At 38.4% G+C, this 18,843-nt stretch overlaps 1 protein-coding gene across 1 annotated transcript; it reads left to right on the top strand.

The window, feature by feature from the left end:
• The first annotated feature begins 945 nt into the window (after nt 1-945).
• Nucleotides 946-18,034, top strand: LOC109198402 (butyrophilin subfamily 2 member A1). The gene is made up of 9 exons (XM_019353851.2): nt 946-979; nt 3,700-3,787; nt 3,976-4,314; nt 4,968-5,246; nt 5,337-5,456; nt 5,806-6,323; nt 8,085-8,159; nt 17,388-17,478; nt 17,673-18,034. The coding sequence occupies exons 1-9, from the start codon at nt 947-949 to the stop codon at nt 18,032-18,034; spliced, it is 1,905 nt and encodes a 634-aa protein (XP_019209396.2). The 5' UTR covers nt 946.
• The last annotated feature ends 809 nt before the right edge of the window (nt 18,035-18,843 follow it).

Below are 18,843 nucleotides of genomic sequence, written 5' to 3'. Positions count from 1 at the left end.
GATCCTAATTTCATTTTTTTGAGTGTATTAAGGAGCCGTGTGACCACCAGGGAGCCCCAAGAGTGATTCAATGCATGTGTGTGCGAAACAATTTTTAGATCATCTGATTTATTAATGAGCACATTTATTATGCAAACTGCACCAACACTGAAGACTTTAACAACAAAAGATAAGCACAGCAGAATATATGTATAAATTTGGAACTGCAACTGATTTTACAGGGAAATAGTTCTTAGCAATTTTCTACTCTGACATTTTAGAGTGTGACACAAGTAAGGAGTGTTGGGCCAGATCATTAGGCTGTATGTTATTGTTGTACATGAGGGCCAATCTGAGTCACATGACTTGTTAATAAACCTTACTACCCCGTTGGGTAGGAAATAGATATTCTGGAGTCTGTCGTGAATAGGGATGGGTACCGGTGTCCGGTGCCATGATGGCACCGGTTCTGACATAAACGGTAGTAACCAGACCGAAAAGCAGCGCACATTTCGGTGTTTTATTTCGGTGCTTTTTTTTCCTGAGCTGTGATACACTTTAGATTCTAGCCAATCATTTTACGTTTCCGAGGATAGTAGGCGGGGCCAGGTACATACGTTCTTTTAGAGCAGTGCTACAGATTAAAAATGCCCAAGGTGAAGCGGTCAAAAGTCTGGCTCTACTTTACAGCAAAATATGCAAACTCAGCAGCCTGCAACAAGTGCTTTTAAGTGATACTGTGATACTGTCAAAGGAGGTAACACCTCAAACACCTGGCGACGCATAGCGTTTTTTTTAAACCTGAGAAATGCGCCGTGTTTGATAGCTTGCTGCGAGACCTCACACCGTGCACATCTACTGCGGGTCTGGTGCCTGTTATCAGACCCGGAGTTAGCAACATCCCCCAAAAACCCGAAGAGGAGAGTCCTGGCACCTAGCCCTGTCAGTGTAGCAGAAATGATGACGGATGATGATGGCAGCAGCAGCCGTTCTTCTCTGCGTGAGTAGCTTCATGTTGTTCGTGTGTAATTAACGTTGAGTAGGCTAACCACATTATTACATTAATGCATGTAAGGTGAACTAACAAACACCGTCGTAGTTACATGCGGCTGTCTTCTTGTTTGATGGCAGATACTCCCTTCACCCTGGCCAAAAAGGCTAAAATGACCAAATAAAAAGTGGAAAACAGTTAAACATGAGAGGTTTTTGGACAAAGTTTGTGTTTTTTCCATTGATTAAGCACTGCTTCCAGCCAAGAGTGATACCATATATGCCCCATAGCTGCAGAAAAGGCTAATATTGTTATCTTTTTACAAAAAAACAGCTGAACATGAAAGGTTTTTGGACCAATTTTGTGTTCTCCATTCTTTAAGCACCGGTTTGAGCACCGTTTAAGCACCGGCACCATTTCAAAAGTACCGGTTTGGCACCGGTATCGGATAAAACCTAAACGATACCCATCCCTAGTTGTGAATGAGACCAGAATATAACAAGTGTGTCTCTCTATAAGTGAGGTTTATTAGAAAAGAAAAGAAAAACACTGCAGTGGAGAAAATGTTCAGGTCAAACACCAAAACAATTTTCTGAGGAAAAATTGTACCTTCCCAGAACACTCCCAAGCAAAGAACATTCCACAGCACATCATATATCTCTGTACCTTTAATCCAGCTCATCCTTGCCCCTCTCCCACTCTAAGAAAAGTTACGACCACCCATCACCTCCCTAAAAGCAGGATGTTCTGGAGATCTTCAAGTCTACAATGTACCCTCTGTGAGGTGTAATAAAACCCTAGGCCCACTTGTGATAAAATTCCACATGCATTTATATACAAAGAGGTGTCAGTAGTGATTTTGCTACTAAAGTAAGAAAGTGATGTTACTATTACCAATGTGATATGATTAAAATATGTGATCAATACATAAAATAAAGAAATTTCCAGTACAGTACTGAAAGGGCTTCATTCACACAATGTTTTGTCTAGGTATATGCTTTCAATCTTACATGCAAATCAAACCACCAACCTTCAGATTAGCAGATGACCTCCTCCTCCAAATCTGCCAAAATGTCAACAATTCTGTTTTTCTGTCAATATGGGGTGCTGTGTGTACATTAATGAGGGAAAAAATGAACTTAAATGATTTTAGCAAATGGCTGCAATATAACATGAAACATTTAACCCCTAGATGCACACATGGGGTCAAAAATGACCCCACGGGTTGTTTTTCTTCAAAATCTTTAAGATGAAAAGTTGTAATATATTCATATTCCAGGTATTCCTCAAAAATGACCCCAAGCAGTTCTTATGGAATCTTCTATGAAACTTTCATTCTTAGCAACTCTGACTGACCCACTTACACTTCTGATGGATCAGGAATTAACTTTTACACAGTAACATCCATGGTTTACAGTCAGGGCTGCACATAAGTGGTCCGCAGGTGCAAATTCGGTGTCAAAATAAAAGTATTCCTAGAAATTCTGAGAATATACGCTTCTTTTGCGGTGGAGGAACACCAAAGTAATTGCTTACGGAGCTTGCTTCTTCGACATCTTTAAAAGTTCTGAACAAATGTCTGTCCTCCTCCAGAACATCTTATGTACGCAAACGTGCGTTCCAACTTCTTTTCTGGTGCATGTCTTTTATTTTGACAGCAAATGCGCACCTGCGGACCATTTTTGTGCAGCCCTGTTTATAGTTTCCTGTGCATTTCAAACATTGTACTTTCTGATGGGTTTTTTTAAATAATTAAAGTAGCATGGCCGCTGTGAGGCCAGCTAGGATCCCTGTGGATCTTGCCCTACAAATGATCTCTCCCCCCCCCCCCACTGAACAAGGCCAATGGATATTGAGTCTAACAGAATAAGCCCCTCTTACTGTTCTAGCCACAATATTCTGAATTAGACGGCCAGGGCTTGCACCTGGGTTTAGTACTGTCTCCCCAATAGATGCATGGAAGATGTTCATGTCTGATAATTTAATAGAAGAGGTGCTGACATGCACAAACATGGAGGCACGAAGAGTAGCAACAGAAAGGGGAAAAGAGTGGAAAAATTTAATTAAACATAAGCTGCTGGCCTTCATTTGATTGACCCTTCTTGCAGGAAGTGAGAAGTACTGGGATGTACCAGTCGGTGTGTTTTTTGGGAGTCCTCTGCAAAACCCATTTTACAAGGCCACTATTTTAATTCAAAGATTTGAAGATATTCGCCCATCTTGCACTTTGATGACAAGAGGACCAGAGCCTACCAACTGAAAACAAACCACATGGCAGCTTTCCGCTACATATGGGGCCTGTTCCTGGTCAACTGCAGGCAGAAATTCATCCTCAGTGATTGTGTTACAGAGGATGAACAACTTGTGCCTTTCAGAGGGAAGACCCAGCTTCTGCAGTATATGCAGAGCAAGCATACAAAAGTGATACAAGTGATACAAAAACTCCAATTTCTTAAAATTAATGAAAAAATAAATAAAAGTGCAAAGGGCCTCATGTCACAAACATGTTTTATGAGGAATACCTCAAATATGAGAATGTTACAACTCTTTATTTTAAAGATTTTGAAGAACAACAACCGAGTTTATAGCAAAATGCATTGATTTTTTTGGGGGTCATTTTTGACCCCACTCGTGGAAGAGTACCTATTGGTAGGTTGTGCATCCAAGGGTTAAGGGAGTTTAACTTAACTTTCCATACTTACTGTATTTATATTATTTTTACTATGCAGAAATCGAGAATGAGTTCAATGAAGGACAAGCTTCTCTTGGTTTTGTATCATGTTGTTATCCTTCTTCTTCTAACATGGCATTGTGGAGGTAAGTTGCACAGTAATATTAAACAATGAACATAACCTCAAAGTAGTGAGAGTTTGTGTGTATATGTGTTGGGGGTGTTGCAAGACAACTGGAAGAAAGATATAAAGACAACACCACCTGGGAAACTACAGCCCAAGAAAAATTAACCCAATGAAGTGTAATTATTATTAATTATACTTTATCCACAGGTCAGTCTCAGATGATTGGTCCAACTCAGCCATTGATTGCAATGACAGGTGATGACATCATTTTACCATGCCAGCTAGAACCAGCTAGGGATGCTGTTGAGTTGACTGTGGAATGGTCCAGACGTGACCTTAAACCTAGATTTGTCCACTTAAAGCGGGACGATGCAGAGCTCCTGACTCAGAATACTTTATACTCCAGAAGAACATCCCTGTCTATCAACAAACTGAAATGTGGTGACATTTCATTGAAACTCTCCAAAGTGCAAGTCTCTGATGCAGGAACATACAACTGCCTTGTTCCTGAAATTGGTGCAGAAACTGGGATGGAGCTCGTTGTTGGTAAGTTGACGTCAATCCCATTTGCTCTTAAAAAAAAGAAAAACATTAAACGATGCGATATTGACAAATAACAGAAGGGTACCTGAAATGACAAGATGGATATTCTACTAGGAAGTGGATCATCTACAGGGGTATATAAGTTGAATAAAATTTGGGAAAGACAGATTAGCTCTTACTTGAGCTAACATAGCTAACTGGATTGAGATTTAGACTGACCAGACACATGGCATAGTTTATTGAGTTATCAAGAAGTGTATTTTACTAACAGGGGAGAGGTGTGGAAGATAGTCAGGGTATTTTGAATTACAGACATTTCATAGGGCGTTAAGGCCAATGAGAGGAACATTTGGGCAGCTGGGTAAAAGACAACAAAAGAAAAAAGCATTTGACGTGACCAGATGGACATTTAAATATGTAACAGGATTAAATTGAACAACCATGATGTATCTTTAAAAGAGCATAGTAGTATTTATAATTACAATTTAGGCCACTGTACCATTTCAACAAAAAGCTTAAGTATATGGCGTGACCACAGGGTAATCGAAGGTAATCTGGAAGGAATTTGGACTAACATGAACCATTGAAATAATTCAAAAATGTTTTAATTCTGAACTTTGCATTCCAAGTAACTTTTATCCTTATTTCCTCTGTAGGTTCTGTTTCTTCTGTAGTCATGGAGATATCCAAAGTCACAAATGAAATCTTCTTTAAATGCAAATCTAATGGCTGGTATCCAAAGCCTCAGGTGTTTTGGCTGAACAGTCAGGGAAACCAAATCACAGCTGAATCTACAAACAGTGCCAAAGGTTCTGACGGCCTCTATACCATCAGCAGTACTGTGACTGTGAACAGGAGACAGACCTACAGTCTCACCTGCAGAGTCCAACAGAAGAACATCAATCAGACTGAAGAAGCACATATCCATGTATCAGGTAGAAAAAATGATATATGTTTGGGATCATAAGTTATTCACAATTTTTCTCAGTTACACACAATATATTCAGTGTGCTTTCTAATTTCAGCTGATTTCTTCCTGATCCAGTGTAATCCTGCTGTTCAGATTACTATCAACGTAGCTGTCTGCTTAATATTGATTGTTACAACGGTATTACTAATATGGAAACGTGGACAAAAGAAAACCAGTAAGTTCTAACTTTATCATACTTTTCTGACAACCACTAAATGTATCCCTGTTATTAGGGATTCCTATTATAGATTATGTTGGAACCAACATAATCTCTATTTTTTAAGTTAGTTAATTTAAAATGTTTCGTAAAAACAAAGGATTTATATCTACCTGATTTTTATTAGGTTTCATTAACACTGTTTCAGTGTGAATTATTTAACTTTTTTGTGATGTTGTTTATGGTTTCATTTTCCCTGCAAATGTGAATTTTGGGGGGGCAATGTTTACTGTAGCAAGCAAGTATGTGTTTTAGCTTTCAGTGATATTACTTTTGAACATTATTTCCTGCATTTTTATTCACACAGAAATCAGTAGACATGATGAGGATGAAAATGAATTACATCAAACAGAGATGGAGGAGAAATTCCAGAGAGAATGTGAGGAAAAGAAAAGACTTGAAGATGAGTTGCAGAACAAGGAGGAAGACTTAAAACACGTCAGACAAACCATTGAAAAACTGATGGAGCAGAAGACGTGTCTGAAGAACCAGAGAGAAAAACTCAACACACTACTGCAGGAGGACAAGACAGAGATAAAAGAGCTCATGGAAAAAGAGAAAATAACCCCATTACTTGACAAAGAGAAAAAAATGAATAGACGTGGAGATAAAAAAACTAACCTGGAAAAGAGAACAGAAGTACATGAAGAACTGTTAAAGATGACAGAAAAGCTAATGGAGGAAACAGAGACCATTATAATCCAAATGACAGAAAGAAAGGGAAAGCTAGAAAAAGACAAGGAACAAATTATTAAACACTTGAGAGAGAAACAAAGAAATGAAAGAGATTCAGAAGAAACTGTCAGAGAAACAAGTGAGAAGATATGAACAACTGTCTAAGAAGTCAGGATGAATTTTTCTTTAATATATTTCTTGCTAAAATCACACGTACAAACTGTCGTGTGGTGTTTAATTTACATTCCCAGTGTCTTTAGTGTCTCTTCTTTTTTTAATCAGTGAAGGACAGAGTAACACAACAAATAAAACATGGGTTATTTTTGTCAGTGCTGTCATTTTGCAATGTGATGCCTGATATTTCTATATTTTTTGCTTTAAATTTATACTATATACAGTTTAACAGGACATGTATTTTGAGTGAATTTTATCATAGATTTTTTTTTTCTTTAGAACAAAATAGAAGAGATTCAGAAGAAACTCACTTGATGAACATCTGTCTAAGAAGTCAGATGTTTAATTCACTTGAATTTTTTTTCTCTCTTTGTGTTTAATGAATATGCTAAAATACAGAGGGAGAACCAATTAACTTAATATGCACACAGAAACAAGGAAAAATTTCAAATGTCACGTAGAAAGAATCCAGTTGAACATGTTAATTCTATAAAAGCCAAGACAATAAAACATCCAGTATGTTGAACTGTAAACTGTAAACCTGTATTTTTTAAAAACAAACTCTAACTTCTAAACAATAGTGATTTATTAAGGTATACACAGCAAGTCCAAGAAGAAGAGGAAACAATTTACTATGTACCATAAACACTATTCTTAAGCAGCAGAGTTTCAAAAACATCATGTTCTGACTGTACTGAGTTGCATTTTGGTAAAACCTATATGGATTTTGTAAAGTGGACCGAATAGGAGAGACTACAACAATAATATTTTCCATTAGCTGACAGTGATGCTCTTGAAAGTGCTCATGTGTCAGTGTTACAAAAAAGATATTGATATTATTGTTTATTATTTAAGTTTAAGATTACTATTAATATTTTTGCTGTTATAATTCTGATGATTTAATCATCAAAACTGATCCATGATGAAAACACATCTGTGTGTAAGCATGTATTCTTATCTTTGTGGGGACCAAAATTTGGAAGTCAGCCATACTTGTTGGGACCGACAGCCCTTATGAGGACCAAAATCCCATTTCCACAAGTTTAAAGGCATTTGAGACTCAACATGTGGTTTTAGTGACAGGGATAGAATTGTGTTTTGGTTAACTTTAAGGTAAGGGGCTAGGGAAGCTAGGGAAAGCATAATGCCTACTAGATGTCCCCAAAAGATATGGATACCCAACATATACGTATGTGTGTGTGTGTTTGTGTGTGTGTGTGTGTGTGAGTGTGTGTGTGAGAGAGAGAAACAGCCACAAAGCTATTTTGTTCTTTTTAAAGTTTAGTTATCCAAAACAATAAATGTGTCAGCAGGATCTGCTTTGAAATTAAACATATAAGTGCCTGGTTATGATGCATGTAAGGGTGGGTGGGTGGTGGGTAGAGGCCAACAGCATCCCCTCTCTTACACCTGGCACATGGAAGCGTTGTGTGGTCCAAGAGGGAAGTAGTCTGTTCTTGTCCTGTTTGGTGGCCGATCCAAACAAATAGTGATGGACGAGCAGAGAACAGATGATTAGTGCAGAGTGGAAATGGATCAACAACTCCAGCTGAAACAGTTGTTGGTGTTTTATATGAAGTCTGAAAACACTCTCTGTCTGCTTTTTCACGTAGTGACCTACTCTAACGCTTTGTTCCAAAGATTTTCACCATGACATGAAAGCAGCTCCCAGTGACTCTCATATGCAGGAGTGTTTGAACATGTGTAGCAGGACTCCTTTGCTGTGTCTAAATTCAGGGGAAGGATGCTCCGAAGGATCCTACCTACCTGCTCCACGTAGGTAGGATCCTTCGACGGCCGGGTAGGACGCAAGTGAGCGGCTATGAAATTGGACAGCCTTCCAGCCTTCGTTCAAGTCTGCCCTTACATCCGCATTTTTCCGGTCATGAGCACCACAGCTTGAAAACTTTAAAATGGACTCAGAAATGTTGCTCAGTTTTGTTGTACATTTTTAATTCTCGAGGAGCTAGAAAAACTTGCATGTTTTCTTTGATCTACATGCATTTAGGAATTACTAGTTTCATGGATAATATCAGTGACTTTTATATAACACAGTAAATGTGTACGAATGACCAGAAAAGACAAATCGCAGGTCTCAGTTGCAGCACCCCATCCATTTCTGATCTTGCTCCGGCAGATTCAGCAACACTGCCAGAGACTTCCTGTAATCTAATACAGTTGTTAAAGAAGCGGTGCAGGAACAGGTCGCTCATACTGTGTGAACAACTGTAAATATTGTTTTTCCTTCTTTAAATATTGTTGGTGTTTTAGAAATATTTTTGTTTAATTGTTATTGTTATTTACTTTGTAATCAAATAATTAAAATTGTTCAAAGTTAATGTTAAGTTCATACATGTTAAAATTAGAAAAAAACAATCTCCTGTATGGCCAACAATGGATCTTGGAATATGGGTGGGACATGAAGGATACACCTGACCCATCCTTCAAATTTGGGAAAAACAAGGACACATTTGTCACCATATTTGGAGGACTTTTTGAATTTGGACAGCCTTCGTCTCGTTTCTGTGATGTTATTGCCTCCAAGTACGGCATTTGAATATATAGATAATATAAACCTTCCCCTGAATTTGGATACAGCCCTGGAGTAAGAGATGGCGTGAATGTCCTCCAGGCATGCAGGGGTCGCCAAAGAAACTATTTGCAAAAGATGTATACAGTGAATATTAAAGTGTTTAAAAACTAATCTGATATACTTGACATAATTTTGAGTATAATTATTTTATATGTATGTGGATATAGTACATGTGTAGCATTTACTATATAATTCAATTGTTTGGTGGTGGCTATTGCAGAGCTTCCACAGATTCAGTAACATTAGCAAGTGGTGGAGGCGCAGATGCAACACGCTGGCAGGTAGATGATGGAAAGGCAGGAGGAGCAGAGACCCAAGGCGGTGAACTGCACTTCAGGTAAGGAGTTATGACTGCAGTCTATCTGGGTCAGATATAAACCAAGTTTAGGTGGAGTTTATTATCGTTATGCTGACTTTTTACAGTCAGTTACAATAACTCATACTGCGTGCTAGCTAGCATGACGGAGTTTCTATACAGCTGGGTGGGTGCTATGATGTTAATGATGATGAACTTGTTTTATCTTATTTTATTTATAAGGTTAGTTATTAGAGTTTCCAGCCGTCCCGTAAAAAACGGAATGGTGTCGTTAAGAGAAAATATTGCGCGTTTCGTATTGAGGTGAAAAGGAACACAGTTTGTCCCGTACTTCAGCTACAATGAAAAAGACACAAAGCTGCAGTTATTCTGTGTCTTTGCTGCACAGCTGCCTCTTCTTCTCTCATTCTCTCCCTCCCCTGTTTCTACTTCAATCATGAAACTGATCAATGATCAGCTGATCGGCTTTCTCTCGTGTTTGTTTATCGCTCACTTTGCGCCAGAAAGAGGAAACCAGCGGGTGTCGCGCTAAACAACAGCAGCACGTTTAAGCTTGATCAGCTGTTGTTAGAATTTATTTAATATTACTTTCTAGTATCAGCTGATGTTTGCTGGAGCCACAGCTGTAAAGCTGCTGGTCACGATATCGGTTTGGATATGTGGTGAGAGGGAAACATGAAGATGAAACCAGGAGATGTCCTTACTGAATCATCAGAGCTGAACAGGTGATGGAGAAACAGGTTTACCTTTTAGGTGACATGAATGAGTTGAAGGGAAGTTATGAGCTGTTTCTGATGACAAATAACACCAGGATCCTTTTTTATGTAGCTGACAGCTGGTAACTGTGCAAAGTTTTGCCAGGGGCCCAGGTAGGGCATTAACAGGGAGAAGGGGGCACTATGAAATACTTTTCTTTCTTTTTCTCATTTAAAATGTCTAGCTTTTAACAAATAATTATCTGAATCTTACAAGAAACGTTTTCATCTGATGTAAAATGTATAGAAATCCATTATTGTACATAGTATTTTTTGGGGGGTCCCATCATAATTTCTTCAGGAGTAAGTACTGTATATGATGCCAGTATTTTCCCACATTTTCTAGATACTGTACCAGTACTGTGTGTAAAATGCCATCAAAAAGTCAATTAAATTTTATTCTTTCCCACCTGTCTTTCTGTCTCCTTTCACTTTTTAAAGGTTGCCATGTTAGAAAAAATATTTTGCCCTGCCATGCTGTTTATTGATGTGGCAAATGAATAGTTTATGAAAATATATCTAAATATGTCATCAGTAATCAGTAATGATCATGTCTCACCTCTAGTCTTCTCTGTCTTAATTTCAGGTTTTCACCATGTGTTGTAGATAGTTCAGGAGGTTAACTCGACCAAGCAGTCTACTTTTGGGTACTGTTTAGAATACCAGAATAGGGAGGATGGTGAAGGTTTAAGTTTATTAGACTGACACATATATACCAACAAGACAGTATACATCACTGTGACAACAGCGTTTGTTTTCATTCAAAGGATTTATGGTTTTTTCCTATAATACTTGGTGGGCCGGTCTCTAGTCAAAATGCCCGGGCCGATTTTTTGTTCCAGTGCAGCCCTGAATACATATACAGTACATTTATAATGATAAATATCAAGTGAAAAAAGGTTTTCGATAAGAAACAATTTAAAAAAAACATTGAGGAACATTGTACATGTACTGTTTTGTATTTAAGTGTCGTAACCTGTTACTGTAATGCACAAAGCAAAGTCATGAAACATGTAACCAGTATAAAGGCAGCAGAATTTGAAGCATAGATGAAAATCATTTTATGAAAGTTTGACCATATTTGATCCTAAAGAAGAGGTCAGAGGTCCAAAGTAACCTGATATTTGCTATTCCGAAGTATCATTCCCTCCATGCTGTCAGTGCCAATGATGACATAGTTTTAAATAAACGGCTGTATATAGTATCTGTTGAACTTAGGGAGAGGTCAGAGGTAAAATGTGACATGATATTTTAAATCTTTATACTTGTTATTACACAGCACACTTTTAAGACTTTTAAAAATCATAGTTTTGAAGTTTTAAGGCTTTTTTTCAAAAGTTGACCTTGAACACCTCTGTGGATGTGTGAAAAAGTGGAGGAGCAGTTGCAGTGCTCTCCATTTGTCCCATATCTGTTTACCTTTTTTTTTTTTTTGCACATTGTACACATTATTCTGTTTCTATGTATTTGCTATGATTTGCTATTTGTCAAGTAACATTGCTTCACTCACTATCCTGGGTTTGTTTGTGTAAGCGTTCTGTTGCCGGCAAATCAAACATTCTGCAAATTAAGACAAATACTAAGTTATGTTTCTTTATATTTTATTATGTTACAGATTAAGTCATTTGTTCATACTTACTTTGTTTGTCTTTTCAGTCTTCATGAGGGTCAGATGTGTTTTGTTAAGTTACATTAAATTAAGTTCACTGTAAATACATTGCTCACCTTGGAAACATGAAATGTCTGCATAGTCTGCTTCCCTACCACCTTCCTTGACGTTCGAGTCTGACTACCTCACAGGATGTAAATCAAATTTTATTGATTGTTACAACATGATCCTGTTCTTCACCCTACAGAGTATCAGAATATATTCAAAACCTTTAGAGATGCTACCAAAAACATGAGCTCCTTGTTGAAGGTAATAAGAAACAACTGAACCCATTTACAAATGATCTGTACTGATCTGTTGCAATATGCAATCAAGGTCAACCGTCCCTGTGTTCGTCATACTCAGAGTTTCTCTGATAGACCAAGGAATGTGCAGCAATGAACGTTTGAAACTGATCCGACCGGAGTGTCCAGTTTGCAGTGACTCGTTAATACTTGTCTCAGTTCCTGTTTCCTGCTCAGCTCCAATGATTCATTTTACTTTAACAGCGACAGTTTGAATCAGTTTGGATCACTGTGTCATTATCTGTGGTAAGTCTTTTTTAATTTATTTGTTGGGTTCTTTGTTGTTTTGTTTTTGATTCAGAGAACAAACAAACAAGAACCTTCTAACAAAACACTGAAATATGTGGTAAAAACAAAAAAAAAAGGGATTTTTTTCTACAGACAAGAGTCTGAATAAAGTCAGACTGTTGTTTTGCTGTCAAACTGTGAGCTCATACTAGATGATAAATGTGTGTCAGTTGTTAAAAGCTGCACAAAGCTCCAAATGTAGCAGCAAAGTTTGAGAAAAGCTGTATTTATGTTTATAAAGAACTGTTCTTGCAATCGTGCAGAGACCTGCACTTAAAGCAGGACTTTGTCTCATCGAGGTGACTTAAAAGAAACTCTGAGCTTTTAGTTTTAGTTATGTGCATAAGTTACACTGCTATGGAGCAGGTGCATTACAAAGTAAAAGGTCATAGTCTAAGCTGATCTGTACTCCTTTTGATGGGTCACCTCCATCCTTGGCTGAGCCTTTGTGCTTTTCTTTAATTTATTTGCCAAATAGAGATACAACACAGAGCTGACTGCAGCAGCAGGTTTCTCAGATTTTCTTTCTGTCAATGCCACAGACTGCTGCTGATTGCTGTGCTGTTTACAGAGTTTGGTGGAGTCAGCTCACATCAATTGTTTCGGTTTCTCCTCTGAAAATGACTGCTTCATGCAAACTCAGGAGCCCAGCTGTCTGAAAACAAGAGTCAGTTTCCTCCTCAGAAAAAATCTTGAAAGTTCAGAGGTGTTTGTTTGATTTTAAGCTTTAGACTCATCAGGTTTGTTCCACACTATGTCAAGCAAAGGTAGAGAGCTCGCTTTTCTACTTTCAAAGGAAAATATAGTAGGGGCTCGAGGGGTGAGGGCACTAGCCCAAAGACTCACAGTTCATGGTGAAAAAAACAAAAACATGATGATGACATATCACCTGTGATCAGTTGTGGGAGGATGACAGTCATTAGTACAATGTCAGGAATGTTACTCTAGTGAGTGAAACACAAGAGTGTGACTACATTTTGGCTGTGTTAAAGCTTGTAACATGGATTTTTGCAGGAAATCTTTTTTTTTAATATCTAGAGTCTTTTAGCCTTTTACTCATCCATACTCAGCTGATGCATTTTGCACCATTTCGATACCTTGTGTACAAAAATCTACACACACAAAATCTGCCAGAAAAACCTCAACCAACAATATTTTTTCTGCTTTTTTTCACAAATCACTTAATCAAATATTAAATTATCTTCAGGATTTTAAGCCTTTAAATGCCACTTTAAATGTTTGAATTATAAACTATTTATTGAAAAAACTCATAAAAAACCATTTTTCCATGTAATAAATAGCATGAGGATGGGACATTGGGGTTGAATAGATTCTTGGACATGTCAAAGAACACACACAAAATTGATTTGATTGCATTATTATTTTTTTGTGTAGTGCATCTCGATACAAAAATGCCTCATTCACTTCGACATGAAACCACGTTTTTTTAATCTCTGCTGTTGTATTATAAAACCATGCATTCTGTAATGTCAGCATTTTATTTAGAAGAAAAGTTGTTAATTTTTACGGTGGCCCTGAAGTGCAAACCACAAAAACAAATCACAAAACGCACAACAAATTGAAAAGCGCAAAAACAAATTGAAAAGCGCAACAACAAATCACTTAACACAAAAACAAGTCACAAAATGCACAACAAATCACTTAATGCAAAAACAAATCACAAAACGCACAACAAATTGAAAAGCGCAAAAACAAATCACAAAACGCAAAAACAAATCACTTAACGCACAACAAATTGAAAAGCGCAAAAGCAAATTGAAAAGCGCAACAACAAAAACCAAACCGGAAGAGGTAGGTACCAATGCTGCAACAACAGGCATCACTGATTGGATGATGGATCCGGTAGCCTTTTGAACCGGAAGTTGTTCTGCCGAATGCAGAACAACTGTCCACAACTTGGACAAAACATGTTGGGCGTTTATCAATATGCGTACTTGTGCGTACTTGCGTTCTCGTGTACTCGTGAAACGTCATCAGTCGGAGACCAAGTACTGTTCCAATTCGAAGTACGCATCAAGCCGAGAACGCGAAAAAGTCCCGGATGTGTTCTCGATCCGCCCGTTTTATCGAGCATGCATCGATGGTGACTTGGTACAGCTAAATATCCCAGAATGCATTCCATCCAAAACTCCCGGACTCCCGGCACATCGTTTTCAACCCCCCCCCCCCGTTTTCAACCCCCCCTCACTACTGAGGTTACAAATGATATATAAGTCACTTAGATCATTTCTAAATGTTAATGTTTGGTTTATTTCAGTGTTTTATTTGTTCCTGAGTAAACCAGTTTGGCTGTGATTAAAGTTAAGCTTCATAACATGTTACTCACAGTTAAATTAAGAGGGGACGGCAGTAAAAACTCCGGACCTGTGACATCATCACGTACGCAGGTGTTCCAATTGTACATATCGCGAGTCCGTGCTCGCGTTCTCACCGAGAACGCGAGTACGTACTCACATACTTGGGCATTGATAAACGGCCGTTGACTGCTCTTTCTCATAACCACGTTCGGCAGAACAACTTCCGGTTCAAAAGGCTACCGGATCCATCATCCAATCAGTGATGCCTGTTGTTGCAGCATTGGTACCTACCTCTTCCGGTTTGGTTTGTGTTTTTGCGCTTTTCAATTTGTTTTTGCGTTAAGTGATTTGTTGTTGCGCTTTTCAATTTGTTTTTGCGCTTTTCAATTTGTTGTGCGTTAAGTGATTTGTTTTTGCGCTTTTCAATTTGTTGTGCATTTTGTTATTTGTTTTTGCGCTTTTCAATTTGTTGTGCGTTTTGTTTTTGCGTTAAGTGATTTGTTTTTGCGCTTTTCAATTTGTTTTCGTGCTTTTCAATTTGTTGTGCGTTTTGTGATTTGTTTTTGTGGTTTGCACTTCAGGGCCCTGTTTCAGAAAGCCGGTTTAGTGCAAACTCTGAGTAAGTATACCCTGAGTTAACGAAAACTCTGGGTTTTCGGTTTCACAAAGCAAGTTTAGATTAATTCTGAGTGAGTTACTATGACGACACACTCCGTGAAGCTAACCTGCCCCCTAGCAGGTTTACTTCAACTAACCCTGACCTTCTCCGCCTCTTTGTCAGAAACCTGCATTGACATTCATAGTACATGCCTACTTAGGTTGGTTGTAAATCAGTGCTGAACATCTTACTGAGGAAAGGTTTGTTGGAGAAGTGGCTGGACCCTCTTCCTCTACATTTTTTATATTTCATTTTTACTTGCTGCCAGGAACGTTTGGGGCCTGTTGGGTTGCACCTGCGCTCACATCACATCACAAAATAAAATGTATAAAATAAAAAATAAAATGAAATATAATAAAATAACGTGTTAAATGGGTGGAAATCCCTAGATCAATGTTTAAATTAACACTCACGCATTGACTCTGTCGGCTATGTATTGCCATGCATGCTCCCTTTCTTTTGCAGCTGAGGCTGTGTTACTTTTTTTCCGCAAAATTTGCATGTTATTGGCATATGCTGCCATCAGAATTTCGGCCTCAAGCGCTGTAAAATACATTGACCGCGCCTTCTTTCCCTCCGTCTCCATGGTGACTCGCTTAATCTGTGCTCCACTAATCAGGGCTTTATGCGCGCGCTTAACTTGGGGTTAAAGCAACTCGGCGTTGATTGAACTAATTGTTATCAGCCTTTCTGAAACCGAATATTCCGAGTTGGACAGTTCGGGGTTACTCAACCCTGAGTATCATTTTTAACTCTGAGTTTTCTAAACCCGCTTTCTGAAACAGGGCCCTGGGCCACTGTAAATTTTCACTTTTCTACTGTTTTTGCCACTTATATTATGGAGACATGTGACCACCAGGGAGTGATTGATGTGTGTGTGTTCAGTTCTGCAACATTTGACCTGGTGCTCTCTACAAATCAACTTGTTAAATTTGATTGAATGGTAAATGGCCTGCATTTGTATAGCGCTTTACTCAGTCCCTAAGGACCCCAAAGCACTTCACACTACATTCAGTCATTCAACCACATTCACACACTGGTGACGGCAAGCTACATTGTAGCCACAGCTGCCCTGGGGCGCACTGACAGAGGCGAGGCTGCCGAACACTGGCGCCACCGGGCCCTCTGACCACCACCAGTAGGCAAACATGGGGTTAGTATCTTGCCCAAGGATATTTGGCATGCAGCCTGGAGCAGCCTGGGATCGAACCACCGACCTTCTAGTTAGTGGCTGACCTGCTCTGCCACCTGAGCTACAGCCACCCACATGATTGAGTAAAAAACCTTTTTTTTACAGCCTCACATTAGCATTTACAGTTACCAGAGGCACGAGGAGTGCTGTAAGTGCTGAAATTTTCTGTAGTGAAGGAGTAAAAGTAACATCATTATTATTTCTGGATACTTGTGCATTCATAAACATCTAAATTGTGTATTTTAATTACATTCTGTTATTGGTAGCTACTTGGAGAGTTTGCAATTTGAAACAAATTCCATATCTTCTATCAGCATTAAATAGACAGTAAGTCTATTAATTGCAAACAGGACAATAGAAACCATGACCTATGCACAGACACAGCTTATTGGAGGAGGGCATCATGGATATACTGGACTCAATATTACATGTGTCTATTGTCTCTCTACTTTCATCGCTCTATCAATTTGATCTCTTTAGCGGTTACTGGTAAGAGTCGATGTGGCAATCAGAAATGTGAAAGTGGCCAATGTTTTATCACTGTTTATCAACAAAAACATACTTTTGTGCAAATTTTCACAAACCTTTGATTTTGTAAAAAAGTGTTTTTGTTATTTTGCTTGTAGTTTAATGACTTCACAAAGATGAGTAACTGGGCAATGTCCAGGTGACATGCTAGCTCTCACCAAGAGCCAAGAAGACAAAGTCAACAATTCCCAGTTTGTCTTTCAGTTGAATATCCAGATTTCCTGCAGTGTTCTTGATCTCTCTTGTTACTGTTACTCCTGGAAAGAAGCGCATTTCTAAATGATTAAAAATAAATTTAACATAATTAAATACGTTTTCCAAATGTAATATTACCGTGACAGTCTGCAAATCAGTCTTTGACTGTTTCATTTTTCTATCAGAGAATGGCTTAATATGAAAAAAGTGTCTTGCTATGCTTTTTTTTTTTTTTTTTTTGCAGACATCGAGAATGGGTCCTATAAAGAATAAACATCTCTTGGTTTTGCATCATGTGGTTGTCTTCCTCCTTTTTCTAACACAAACTTGTGATGGTAAGTTGCACACAAACATTTATAAAATCCACAATTTAGATTGCTTACCTCTAGTCTTACACAGATGATGAAAACACACTGTAACAGAAACAGTTTATGTTGATGTAGTTAAATAAATCAATTACATATCTTACTCGGCCTCATCTTCACAATTACAAAACTGCTGAACTGTATGTGTCCCTAAATTTGTTTAGGTCAGCATCAGATGATTGGTCCAACTCAGCCAGTAGTGGCCATGATTGGTGATGACATCATTTTGCCATGCCACCTGGAACCTGCTGTGGATGCTGTTGACCTGACTGTGGATTGGTCCAGAACTGACCTCAAACCTAGATCTGTCTATGTGAGGCGAGAGGGTGTGGAGCTTCTGACTGAGCAGAATCCTTTGTACACAGGAAGAACATCACTCTCTGTCAACAAACTGCAGTGTGGAGACGTTTCATTGAAACTCTCCACAGTACAACTCTCTGATGCAGGAACATACAAATGCCTTGTACCTAAATTTAATGCAGGAACTGTGGTGACGCTTGCTGTAGGTAAGTTTCATTTAATTTAGGTTAATTTCTTCACTTTGCAATTTAGATGTCAAGAAAGACTTCAAGTAACATAGATATTGAGGGTCAAAGGGCACTCAGAATAACAAGAGGGATAAAGAAACACTTGGGTCAGCTCCAGTAGAAAGTGGATCATTCACAGAAACATATGAGTTTTATTCTGGGTAACCAAAATAGCTCTTACTTGGGCTAGAAAATACTTCCTTGACAGATATGTGGACTGAGCATATTGACATGAACTGACAAGAGGGAATGACTACAGAGTCATTGGCATTCTGGTTTTCTGGCCATCAGGGCACACAACCTGACCAGTGTAGCACATGGAGCAGCTGGGTTATTAAGCAGTGCAACTGGACAAATAAGAGAGATACATAACAAAAAACAAAAGTACTTAGAATCACAGGGGATTTGTGCACCCACTAAATGGGCTTTTTGCCAACCGAGGGGTATCTGGCCCCGTGAGAAAAACACTTCAGCCAAGGAGGCCCTTTTACCAAGATGAACCAGAGGAAAGCTGATTTGACAAAGAACTACTTGGATAGGTACAAGTTAATTTCAGGCTATATACAGGAAGTTTGAAAAAAGAAAATGGAATAAATAAGTAAGATTATTAAAATTTTGACCAGTTAGATTGGCGCAGTTGATGTCACATAGCATTGTGCCTCTCTATAAGTTTACAAGGACAATTTGAGTTAAGGTCAATAAGAGAGAAATTTAGGCCGACTCTAACTATTTTACATATATATATATTGGCAACTACATTTCAATATTTTGTCTTTCTTTGCAGGCTCAGCTTCCTCACCAGTCATAG

The sequence above is a fragment of the Oreochromis niloticus genome, linkage group LG3 (genome assembly GCF_001858045.2).
Source record: "Oreochromis niloticus isolate F11D_XX linkage group LG3, O_niloticus_UMD_NMBU, whole genome shotgun sequence".
In the NCBI taxonomy this organism is placed as follows: domain Eukaryota; kingdom Metazoa; phylum Chordata; class Actinopteri; order Cichliformes; family Cichlidae; genus Oreochromis; species Oreochromis niloticus.
Note: the sequence above shows the minus strand (reverse complement) of the source record. Positions and strands in the feature narration are given on the sequence as shown.